The sequence below is a fragment of the Rhinolophus ferrumequinum genome, chromosome 3, assembly GCF_004115265.2.
Source record: "Rhinolophus ferrumequinum isolate MPI-CBG mRhiFer1 chromosome 3, mRhiFer1_v1.p, whole genome shotgun sequence".
Lineage (NCBI taxonomy): Eukaryota > Metazoa > Chordata > Mammalia > Chiroptera > Rhinolophidae > Rhinolophus > Rhinolophus ferrumequinum.
This window is the reverse complement of record NC_046286.1, coordinates 52,265,984-52,279,321: the sequence shown is the minus strand read 5'-3', so window position 1 is coordinate 52,279,321 and position 13,338 is coordinate 52,265,984. Positions and strand designations below refer to the sequence as shown.

General features: G+C 35.7%; 1 protein-coding gene across 6 annotated transcripts in view; it reads left to right on the top strand.

The window, feature by feature from the left end:
* The window catches only part of MMS22L (MMS22 like, DNA repair protein), a 112,253-nt gene that overhangs the window by 76,232 nt on the left and 22,683 nt on the right, over window positions 1-13,338 (top strand). For all 6 annotated transcript variants that reach the window (XM_033102207.1, XM_033102215.1, XM_033102209.1 and 3 more), the window contains 4 exons: window positions 149-342; window positions 4,823-4,973; window positions 6,784-6,935; window positions 7,768-7,910. In XM_033102207.1, coding sequence (XP_032958098.1) covers window positions 149-342; window positions 4,823-4,973; window positions 6,784-6,935; window positions 7,768-7,910 — 640 coding nt within the window. The remainder of the gene's footprint in view (window positions 1-148; window positions 343-4,822; window positions 4,974-6,783; window positions 6,936-7,767; window positions 7,911-13,338) is intronic.

Here is a 13,338-nt window from a genome sequence, read left to right as displayed (position 1 = left end):
TGCGTAATGTCTTAGCATATAAAGGTTTTAATTATATAAAATGGTCCTTCAGATTTCATATGGTATAAATGTTAAAAGTCCAAAATGCATTTAAAGAAGATTTTTGTAAGCGTTTTTGAGTGTTAGCTATATTTCTATTTCTTTTTAGGAATATGCATCAACAATTGAGTCGGGAACTTCAAAAGGAGAATGTGGACCTCAATGTGCAGTCTTCATTATCGGCTAAAGAGCGCCACCTGGCCGCTGTCGCCAGCGCACTGTGGAAACATTTCTTTTCATTTTTGAAGAGTCAGAGAATGTCACAAACAGTGCCTCTCCCCCAACTCGCGGATGCAGCTGCAGGTCAGCTTTGCAATTCGTTTCTCATTTTGCAGACCCTGTCAGTTTTTTCTTCCATTAGCTTGGGAACAAACCTTTATTTTATTACAGTGTAATAAATATTTTGACAACCAGAAAAATGAAAAGAATTATATACTTTAAAATTAAGATTCTTTGGCTTGTTTATTTTCCTCTCAATAAAGGTAAAAATTAAGTGATTATTTGCTAAAAACAAAAGATAATTTTCAATCTTAAAAAATATTGAATGTACATAAACTTTTCTTATGCATGCAATATTTGGAAAGTAAAGTGGCGTTTGATTTCTTCTAGTCCAAGTAGTTTACTTTCAGATTATATACTCGTATGTAGATATCTAGGTATCAGGTGAAGTTACTTGTATAAAGAGAAAAAGAGTGTAGCAGGAATTCCACTTCAACACCAAGCAGATGAAATGAGAATAACTTCAAACATATAGAAAGTTATTGTTTTGAATTCTAGATTCTATTTTAGGTTGTAATTTTTACTTAATTTGATTATTAGCCAAATGATGTATCCTTAGTCTTTAAGGAAGTCTGAATCACATGACTCTGTAGGCAAGAATTTGAATATATGTACATATGTGCAGTTTTCTAAAAAGATGTCATTATCTTTCTCAAAGGGATATTTTGCCCAAAATAACAAGTACTAGAGTAGACAGAGATCATTATGGTGTCTGCATGTATTTAAGTGCAATGTATGTGCTGGTATTTAATGTACTTAATTGTAATGCTTTAAAAAAACTAAAATCTAAACCAAGATTTATTTTATTCTTGTGTGAATGATGAGGGCAGAGCTAAAAGCACCACACAAAAGACTGAATGATATCAATTTTAAAAGATCTTGAATTTTGTTTGTAGCACATCTATAATTAAAACTTTACAATGATAGATTGAAGAATTATGATAGGGCAACGGTTTTCCAACCACTGCAATGTCTATGAAAATAAATATTGATATTCAATCGGTGTAACCAAAGCAGTCATTAGTAGCCAATATTACTTATCTTTCTTCCATTCATCATCCCAACTCCCAGTCAGTCCACTAAAATGATTATCACACAACTTTAATCAGTGCTGTCCTAGGTGCTGAAAGAGGTCTATAAATATGAAGCAAAATATTTGTGGGTTTGGGATTTGTTTTGAAATAAAGATAAGTTAGGAGGAAAAAAAAAATTCCTGCATTAAAAAAACAGGACTTGAAAGCGACTTTTTTTTGCCATTAAGGGAATACCAGTAGGAAGAAAGGACTCAGCTCCTTTTCTCACGTATATGTTCTCATGGAGCTTATAGTCTAGTTGGGGGAGAGAACAATAAATAAAGTAAAATGTGTAATATGTTATATAGAATATATAATAAGTGCTCTGGAGAAAAATAAAAATATAGAAAAGGATAGGGAAGGCCAGACGCAGATTTTAATTTTAAGTAGAGTAGTCAGGAAGGCCTGAGTAAGCCCCATTTAAGCAAACCTACAGGAGGTGAGAGACCAATGCTGTGCAGACGTCCAGAGGCAAGAGCATGTATGGTGTGTTTGAGGAACTACAGGGAAGCCGTAAAAGCTCATGTGGTGTAGTAAAGGGAGAGAGTAGTCAGAGATCTATGTGATCAATAGGTAATAGAGAGCTAGTTTGTGTTCTGCCTTGCACGCAGTTATAAAGACTTGTTTTTACTCTGAGATTGGAATCTGTTGCAAGGTTTTGGGCAGATGAGTAATATGATCCCTCTGGCTGCTAGATTGAGAGTAGACTCCAGAGAGGTAATGGGGGAGAAGCAAGAAGGCTAGTTAGGAAACTATTGTAACAGCTCGGAAATGAGCAGTTTGGGCTGAAGTGGTAGCAGTAGAGGTGGTGAGAAGTGGTCAGATTCCCAATTCAAAGGTAGAGAAAGTATTTTAAAGGTAGAACTGACAGAATTTTCTAAGTGGGTGTGATATAGTAAGCCAAATAGATAAAGAGAGAATTCCCCATTTGCTGAGATGAGGAAGACGGTGGCAGGGGCAGATTTTATGAGGGAAGACTAGGATTTTGATACTGGACATATTTTTTTAAATATTCATTCAAATCCAAATAGAGATGTTAAGTAAGCACATGGATAATGAGCCTAGGGTTGAGGGAACAGATGCAAGCTAGAGGTTTGAATTTGGAAACTATGAACTGGATGAGATCACCACTGGAGTAAGTATCGGTGAAAAGAGAAGTCTGAGGACTGGGCCCTAGGATATCCCATATTCAGATTTGTAGGATTGAGAGGAACCAAGAAAGGAGTGCCAGTGAGGTAAAGAGGAACACCAAGAAAGTGCGATGTCCTGGAAATCAAAATGACAGAGCATTTCAAGGAAGCGGAAGTGATCAGCAGTTCAAATGCTGTTAATTAGTCAAGTAAGATGAGGCCTGAGGATTGGGCATTGGATTTAGCAAGAGGGAGGTTGCCAATGACCTTGAAGAGTGGTTTTGGTGCAGTGTTAGAGTCAGAAGCCTGACTGAAGATGGTTCAAGAGAAAATGTGAGAAGAGGAATTAAAGGCTGCAAATGTAGATACATCTTTTTGGGTATCACTGTTTAAGAGAAGGAGAAAAATGGGGATATTGGCTAGAGGGGGAAGTGGGGTCAAAGAGATTTTTTTTAAAATAACGTGGGAGAAATTTCAGCATATTTATAATACTGACAGGAATGTTCTGGAGTGATGCAAAAATTGATGATTCAAGAGTCACTTGTGTTTCATTGCCCAGGAGAAATGGGATCCCATAGAGGACTTGGTCTCACATCATCTGTGGTAACAGAAGAGAAAGCAGAGAAAATGGTCCAGGTGGAGGGGGCTGGGTAGATGTGGTAGGAGCTTGTGGTGGTTCTCCTCTGATGTTTCTCATTTTTCTGTGATGTAGTAACTAGGGCCTTAGCTGGATGTGGAGATGGGGAAGAGGTGCTGGCTGATGATGGAGAGAAGGTATGCAATAGTCCCCCGGGAGAATAAAAAGCTGAATGGTCTCGAGAAATGTGGTAGGAATGCCGGCCATCTCTAACGGCCCACTTAAGGTTTGTAGTCATAAATTCAAAGTGAGATCAGTCAGCATGGTGGCTCACTAGCCATTTGTACTGGTGCAGGTGCATGTGGGGAGATAACCAAGAGTTAGAATTAAATAGATGGTGTTTCCAGGCAAGTGCAATGAATCAAGTAAGAAGCAAGGGAGTTGATCTTTACGCAAATGTGCATAGTGAACATGCAATCAAGCTGCCTAAAAAGGGAAAGGAAAGCACGAAGGCAGTGAAGGACAAGGAAAAGGTTATCAGATCAATGAATTGTAGGCCTGGTAGAATAAAAAAAATTGTTGGAGTTGGGGACGTAGAGGAAAAGAGTTGGAAAACGAGTTTTGTGCCAGAAAATGGAGTCCTCGAAGTTGAAATTATGGCGAGATTGTACTTACTGGTAATGCCACGCTCTCTTGGTATCACCATGGGAATGAAAGACTCAAATAGAGTGGAGGATAGATTCATTGGAGGAGAATGAGTTCAAGAAACCGAGAGGCCAGGATATTGGGAGAAATATCCTCAAGGATTGTGACGAGAGTGCTGTTAGAGAGTGTGACAGTGAGCTACAATCGGCAAAGAATGAGTGTGGATGAAGGAGGAAGCAGTAGGTAAATGCCGCAAGAAGAGTTAGTGGCTGGTGTAATCATAGAATATTAGACATAAGAATCATAGACATAAGAATCAAAGCTGGAGGTTTTAAGAGGAGGAAGGGAGAATGATCTAGAAACAGCAATGTGGACCAAGAAGTAAACTCACCCTACCTGTAGGTCAAGTGGTAAGAGAGGAGTGGACGAATAAATAAATAGTCATCATTTGAGAGAGCTGCTTGGAGGCAGTGCTTAATAAGGAATTTATTGAAAAAAATTAATATAATACAAATTAAGTTGGGGATTTCCCAGGAAATCCCAAAATAAAGTATATTTATTTAACATGGTTAATTAAGGACTTCTAGTTCCTAGGCTAGTTGGTCCCGAAGGAAGTGGAGTGCCATAGATTCTTTCGTAGGAGATCCATGTTTAATAGAAGACAGTGCCCAGTGTCTACAATAAGAGTGAACGCTTCACCTGTGGCAGGTGGCAGGTAAATTAGCTCCACAGGAGAAGAGTAGATGCTAGACATATTTTTTAAATGGGTTTTTTGAATGAGGAAGGTGCATTAGAAAATCAGGTTTAGAATTTGCAATTTGAGGGAGTCATTATAGATTAATAACAATAATGCTGAGATGAATTATTCTAGACCCTCTCTTGGTGGGCTAGAGGATCTCCCCAGAAATATTTTTGACAATATAAATTTAATTTAGTTTTAGCTTTTTGTTCTATGTTTCTAAATGTGACATATTATTCTTCAGTGCTGATTTTTCTAAAAATCGTAATTGGTATAACTTGGGGAAGGGAAAGAGTTGTAACAATGTTCTCACCATAAGTGTCTCTCATTTTAAATCTAGATTTTACTTTGCTTGCGATGGCCATGCCCAGCACTGCCCCGTCAGACATTCAGCCTCAACCAGTTCTGTCAATGATACAACTTTTTGGTTGGGATGATATCATCTGGCCCCAAGTTGTGGCAAGATATTTAAGTCATTGCCTCCAAAATAGGTAAGTGATTTCCTTTCAGGTATGCACAGTACTGTAAACCCATGACAGGTCAGTGCACTAGGAAAGTAAGAATTTTCACAAAAGAAACTGGTCTTTTACTACCAGTAGTCTCATTTTCGCAGTTTCTTGCTTTTTAGGTTTATCAGCATCTTGCCAGTAGTATAGTAGGAAGTCTAACTTATGTTTCATGGGCTGCTTTAAAAAAAAAAAAAAGGAAAAAAATGGTGCTGCTTAAGCCCTTTTTCAAAACTGGTTTTGTAGGTCCGCCCTGTTCCCATCCTGAAATGACCTTTCTGCACTCAACATTGTGAAAGAAATTATGCAATTAATATTGCTGAATTTGCAAGACACTGATATGTTATTGAAGTTTTAGATTTAATGATAGCTTTCCTTTTGACAGCTAGATTTTTAAACATTTGACTCTTAATTTGGGTGATCGTTAACAAGACACTGCACTACCCTGAACATTGGTTTCCTTATCTATAAGTATCTCCTGCCACAATACATGAGAGAGCGGAGGAACCCCAATAATAAAAATATACAATAAATGAAGTTAAAATAGAAATAATATAGAGTAACCAGGAATATTTGAATAAGAATATTAAGATAAGGGAAAATAAAATAAATATACCAACTTAAGAGACCATTGTCGTTCTTGTTCAAGCTGGGAGTCAGTGAAAAGGAAGAGTGATGCAGCTGGTACGGTGTCTTCTCATAAGGAAGTTCATTCAACAGAGTCATTAAGTCATTTCTCATTGGCTTTCAGTTGTAAAGTAAAGAAAGGACTTCAACTTTAATTGGATTACTTTTAGATTCCCTTGAACTTGAGAATTCTGTAATAATAACAAACAGTTATATTATTTGTTAAATACCTTTGCTGAAATTATCCCAAATTATTTTAGTTTTAAAATACTATTAGTGTATTAGTAACATCTGAAGCAACTGAAATGCAAAGATGTTAAATAGCTTTGGGAAAGTTGTATAGGTAATACATTACCAGTCTGAGTTCTTCTGTATTGTGTACTATTTTTATGACCGCTAATATTCAAAGTATTTTAAAACAGTATTTCTAGAATTACATTTATATGTATTTTTAAAATCTCTGTCTTTATATAACACTTTATAGTTAGCTAAGAACATCGTCATCCTTTCTACCTCCACTTACGAAATGATTAGAAATCAAATTAGCCAAGCCCTGGGCTTCATAGAAATATTTTTTTTTTTTTTAATTTCTGTCAGATCTTGTTTTGGAATTCTTTAATAATGACAGCCTGTTTGGTGGGGAGCAGGAAAGGAAGGGGCAAGAATGGGATTGGTCAGGAAACCCACACAGAAATACTTTTTGTCTTTGTGTCTTTAACTTTTTTCTTATATAGATGGTCATGACGAGCTTCTTGGTTTATTCACTCTAAGGACCACTGTTTTTTATTCCACATGTCATTTTCTTCATTATCATCTCAACAAGCTAGTTATAAGCCCTCCCACGCTTTCCACCTTTAACCATATTCTTCATTACCTAGTTCCCTAGGCACAAACCATACACATATGCCATCAGTGGAACAAGAAAATTAAAAATTAGAACATTACAAATGAAAGCAAGAATATTTATCTAAAATATATTTTTGTGTGTATCTGTAGTGTTCATTTTCAGCAATGCTTGCCTGTATTAGTTGTGTTTGCCTGTAAAATAAGTAAGGCCAAGAAGTGGGGGATGTTAGAATGTTTTTCTTTATTTTTTAATCTCTGTATTCAGGGAACTTATTGTCGGGTGTTGTTTTTGTTTTTAATATCCATCAATTTATTTTTACAGCATGTTATGTGAAGCACTTTCTCAGTCAGGCTGTGTATCTTTTCAAGCCTTAACTGTAAGATCATGGATCCGTTGCATTTTGCAAATGTATATAAAAGACCTCTATGTGGCTGATGATTTATTCATTGATAGAAATTCTGAGCAGGCAGTAGGTAAGTATTGCAGGTGTTTTGCTATCTAGTTAGCTATATATGTTTAACATTTCCTGTTTTGTTATATAAATTAAGAGAAAAGATTAAAAATATATTTGTAATTAGGTATGAATATAAACAGAAATTTATTTCTTTTTACAGGCTATTTCTTTTTCTTGTTATTTTCCTGTTACTATATATGACAGATTTCTCTCCTGTAAAGATAAAAGGAAGCCAGGAACAAAAACTAGCTCTTGGGTGACAAGCATTTATTTATTTATTTATTTTACCTTGAAGAAACTAATCACAAAGAAATTAGAAATATGAAGTAAATAACCAGATATCACTGAAAATCCTAAAAAGAAAACTATTCAATTATGAATAATTCCCAATTTATGTTACATATTTTTCCTCTCTTCTGTTTTACTATTAGTCACTGAGTTATACTTGTACTTTTTTTTTTAGATATCCCATACATTCTGGTCGTCTGTAAGACATTCCTTTTCCTAAAGCTGTTCCATATGAACATTTATAAATCACAGAATGGCTGGACTGAAAAAAAATGCTCCAAATTTGTTTTGCTATATTATTATATGAGGTGGCTTTACATTAAAAACTTCTAGGGCTATGATGTTCACAAGTACATGTTTTTTGTTTTAAAGTATAATAAAACCTTTCCTTAGTTAGAGAAACTTAATTCAAAGTTTTTAATTATTTGGAAATTTGAATTTTAAAAGAAAAGTATGTTATAAATGAAGAATGCTACATTTCCTGCTTTCTCATTTATGTATATAACTAAATTTATATAATAAACATATTATGTAAATATCAATACGTAATTTTATTTTAATAGAAAAAGACTACATGGAACAGTTGGCTGAACTGACAAGGTTGCTGTTTAAACTCTCAGAAGTAAAGAATATTTTCGCAAAGTCTCAAGTTGAATGTTTACCCATCCTGGAAGACCCCAAAAAAGCACTTATTCGATTCTTTGAGGTATTTTTCAATTATTAATATAGTTGTCCAGATCAGTTACAATCATTTTTCAAAAAAACTTGAAATTGTTCATAACGTCCTTCTAGAAAAGGAATTTTTTTAAATTGACTCATATTATTGGATGCCTGATACTATAACATTCTGGAAGAATAAAAATGTGAATCTAAGGTATAGTACAATTCACTCTTAAAGACAGCAGAAGAATTACATTTAATGAAAAATAAGAGTAAAAAATGCTACATGAAAGCCTTGCACTAAGGCTGACCTAAACTGTAGGAATAGCTTGTTGCTGAAATTGCTGGATTAACAGTGTTCTTCAGGTACTTGGGAACTAAATTTCCTTGTATATGGTCCATAATACTTCCAACTAATGTCTACCATCCTGTAGCAGTGTAAATTTTACAGTAAAATTTTAGTCTATTCAGCATAAGCACCAAATACTTCATATAATAGTGTGATTGGGGCTTTAAAATTCAATCCATTTGTTTTGTCTCCATAATAAATAGTCCCATTCAACATTTTATCTTCAATTATTAATTTTATAGGAATCTATCTTATGTGATGGTCTTTGTTTTATAGCCTAGTTAAGGTTGTTAATGTGTTTGAATTTGTGTTTTTCTAAGCTATTCACAGTAAAAGTTGGTTTATTTTCCCACAAAACGGTTGGTATTAACTGCATTGAACATAATTACAACCCATAAGCTTTTTTCATAAGTGTAAATTCTTCTATTGGTTTCTATTAGGTTAAAGGACAATTGTATGACAATTAGAGATGTTATATAAATCCTAAAAATATTTGGTAGTAGTATATGCAGGTGTAAAATACACATTTCTGTGAGCTTTTTATGTAGTTGTTGATTGGATCTCAATCTGTCATTAATTAAACACCTGTGCTAGGAACCATCCTGGACCAGAAAGGGAGGTAGAAGTCATGTATTATTCCACGGATGGTTTTCAAGGGCTTCTTTAATTCAACCCAATCCATATTAATTATTCTTTCGTCAATCAGTAAATAATAATTATTTGCTAAATGCTGATGATATTATGCTAGGATTTCTTAGGGATTTGAAAAACCAAAAGGAGTAGTCCTTGATGTTAAAGAACTTTTACTTGTCTGAGAATACAAGATATTCGAAGAGGTTAAAATAGTAATAAAAGACCACATATACTAAGTGCCAGTTAATTAATAGGTCAATCAGTAGGTTAGAGTTCAGAGTACCTTGGTATAAGAAGTTTGGATTCTATCCTGTGAACAGGCTTTATAAAATTTTGAGTAGTTCTGATTTGATTAAATGACTTTTTTGGAAACTTCGTAACAATAGAGTAGATTAAAGGTGCAGGAGAACTATTGGCCAGAATACTAGTGAGATTTAGAAGGAACTGAAGATTGAATTATGAGATTTTTGAGTAGATATGAAATAAATACTGTATTTAGCTAGAAGAATGATGATACCTTAAGGAGAAATAGGAACATTATGATTTAGGGTGGGGGAGTAGTTCATTTTAAACTTGGTTCATTTGAACTTGTGTTAGGGGTCCCCGCGGTCATCCCCAGGTTCGGTGATTCACTAGGAGGGCTAACAGATCTCAGCATGTAGTTGTACTCATAGCTATGACTTATAGTGAAAGGATTTAAAGTGCCATTCAGCAAAGAGGGAAAGGTGCATGGGGTGAAGTCCGGAGAAACCAAGCACAGCGTCCAAGAGTCTCCTCCTGGCTGTCCCACTGGATGTGCTTAATTCTTCCAGCAAGGAATTGTGACAACACATGAAGTGTTGTCTACTAGAAAGCTCATTGGCCAAGGTTTTTAATGGAAGCTGGTCACATAACAGCCTTTGCCTAGCACTTACAAAATCCCAGACTCTTAGAAGGGAAGCAGATATTCAGCATAAACTATACGAGGTCTGATCAAAAAATACAGTGAATGTTTACATTTTAAAAAGTTTATTACAGTAAAAGACACATTGCCATTAACACCCGTCAAAATACTGCCCCTCACTTTGAACACATTCATCCCATTGTTCTTGCCACTTTCTGAAGCAGTTCTGGAAGTTCTCCATTATGAGTGCCTTTAGTTGTGCTGCCCTGGCTGCCTCGATCTCCTGAATCAATTCAAAATGTTTACCTTCCACGGTCATTTTGACTCTGGGGAACAGCCAGAAGTCACACAGTGCCAGATACGGTGAATAAGGTAGAGGAGGACACACTGTAATGTTTTTATTTGACAGAAATCACTGTACCAGAGCAATGTGTGACACAGAGCCTTTCTGTTGTGATCACAAAATACGGTGAATGCTGCTGCCGAGTGCCATCCAATGGAAAGGCAGGGGTCTTCGATACAGGAAGCAATGCGTCAAACCTTACTAACAGTGTATGACAAGGTTCAACTTGTTCAGTGCAGTCAGTTGGGTGTGAGCTACAGTTGAGAGAACGTGTGTTTTAAAGTGTGCCATAAACCATCCTCCATCATGACAATGCTCTGTGTCACACATTGCTTCTGGTACACGGCAATTTCTGTCAAATAAAAACATTACGGTGTGTCCTCATCCACCACATGGATCTGGTACCATGTGACTTCTGGCTCTTCCCCAAAGTCAAAATGATTTAGGACATGAAGGCAGCCCTGACAGTGCAACTAAAGACACTCACCAAAGAGGACATGCAGAACTACTTCAGAAAGTAGTGAGAATGATGGGATAAGTGTGTTTGAAGCAAGGGGGAATATTTTGAGGGGGATTTATAGCAATGTGTCTTTTACTATAATAACCTTTTCTTTGTTTAATTTAAACATTCACCATATTGTTTGATCACACCTCATATTGTTTGCACACACAGTTTAGGATCAACGAGGCTTCTTATCAGGAAATGGTGGGGAAATTCTGTGGTCCCAAACACCAGCCATGGGCAGACCTTTCAAGTAGGTCTCTTTAAGGAGAGCAGGCTTGGGCCTACTATGTTAATTATTTTCTGCAGAGAAGTGATAGCAAGACTTGTAACTAGTGATAGTCAAGACACTGAGAAATAACACATCTCATCATCTCGGGATGTTAAGGCTAAATGTAGAGAAATATTGAGATCTAGGGCACTGGTTCTCAAAAGTGTGTTTCATAGACCTCTGAGGGTTACTAATACTTTTTCAGGAGTTTTACTCAAAAGTATGTTGATATTTGCACAAATAGTGCACAAGCTTTAGCACGAATCAACACCATGGCCCAAGATTATATAGCAGTCGTTATAATTTTCACTGCTATGCAATCATAAGAGAAAAAAAAGCCAGTTTTATTTAAGAATGTCCTTAATGAAGCAGTAAAATTATTTATTTTATTAGGTTTTTGACCCTTGAGTTCATGTACTTTTAATGTTCTATGAATGATAATGGAAAGTGCGCTTGAAGCACTTTTACTGCGTACCAAAGCAAGATGAGTGTCTAAATAAAACGCAGTTATGTGATCATTTGAGTTGCAAACTGAACTGACTGCTTTTATCCTGAAAGAACAACTGGTAAAATATGGTTATTCAGATTTGTGTATTTGTCAGACATTTTCTCAAAAACGAGTGAAATGAGCCTGTCACATAAAAGAAAGCAGCTGATGGTGGTTGTTGCTAATAACATAATTTGGGCTTTTAAGAAAATTAGAATTTTGGAAAACTTGTATTTGCAATCATGAGCTTGAAAGCTTCTTGGTACTTAAAGACTTTTTCAATGACAGTGGTGGGGTATTAACCAATATGATTTTTTAATATGGATAAAGAAATGTGTCAGCATTGACTAAGAAGCTGCATAACTCAGGGAACCCAAATTTTCCAAGTGACCAATTTTTTTAGACCCATGCATGCTTTCTAAAAAACGCAAGTGACAGGTTTTTTAGAAAGCAGGCATGGGTATAAAACATCCACTCTAAGAGCAAGATAGACCAATATAGCATAGTACAAAATGTTCATTGACATGGTTTTGGATTTCATATTATAACTAACCTTTAAGAAATGCTATTTGTCAAGTTTTGGTGTAATATCAAAGAGGAATTCCCACAGTTATCTGAAAAATCTATTAAAATACTTGTTCTTCTTTCAGCTACGTATATTTGTGAGGCTGACTTATTTTCATCTGTAACATGTTGCAACTGGTTGTATTCAGAATTAAAGAGATTTGCAAAAATGTTTTAAAAAGCCATTTCTCTCTAAATTCTTTTTTAGTTTTGGAAAATAGTTGTTTTTCACCAAAAGTATATTTATGTTAGTATACAATATTTATTATTTTTAAATGAACTGATAACTTAAAATTTTCTCTTAATTTCTAATATGGTAAATATCAATAGACATAACCTGTATAATAGGAAGCTCTTTAAGATTCTCCATTTTTAAGTGTATAAAAAGAACTAAGACAAAAGTTTGAGAACTTGTGGTCTAGGGAAAGAAGTGTAGAGAACCAATGGCAGAGAGCTAAATCGAAAAGAGGATTCATCTGTACAATTTATAATACATCATCTATATATCACATTGTGTGCTCACCACCCAGAGTCACCCCAATAAATTTAATTTACAAACAAAAAAGATTCATCTTCTTGTGCTCATCTGTCCAATTCACAGTCGATCACTTAAGTTCACTACGTTTCTTATCTTCTCCTCCATTCCACATTTTACTGTCAACATGGCTAACTTTAGTATCACCTTGGATAATTTATCTTAAGCCCACGGGGGCCTCATTTCAACTGCCCTTTCCACCACTCTCACCATCTTCCTTTGTTTTTTGGTCACACCTATAAACACTCAATCCTGGTTTGGTGCAACGACTTATTTTCTCTCCTTTGACTTACATGCTGAGAGCAACGGAAGACAAATCACATAACTGTGTTTTGATGCCATTGTGTCCAGCGTAGGTCATGGAAATCCACCGGAAGTTCCCAGTGATGGTTTGAAAACTTGAGCAGTCTTTTTAAACCTTCTAACCCATCTCTAGCCAGTCTTCTCTTGATTCTCTTTGTGATTTCTCACTTCCTACTTATTCTCACCCTTCGTCAACTTACTCTTTCACTGATTTCCTTTGCTCTTTTCCCACTGCATTGTTCTCCTTACAGCCTCGTCTTACGTTTCTCTCCACCACCTCCCCATTTCGCCATCCCTGCTCTGGGTTGGTGCCTCATCCTTTTTTCCTCTAAGAAAGCTAAAACGGCATCTAATGGCGCATAAAGAGAATTCTGGGGGGACAATTCATATCACAAAGCTGAACTTTATAGAGGTCTTAACGTGTATGGATTTGGTAACCTCGCTTGTAGGTCGTCCTTGTAGGAATTTGAGGATTTTGAATTCCCAGTTATATACTAGGACGTTTGGAAGTCTCGATGTGATTTAGTTATAAGCTTCTTTTATGTCAGTTCCATGTGTCTTTTTATTAATACTTTGCTGAGTCAGATCTTGTATGAATAATTTT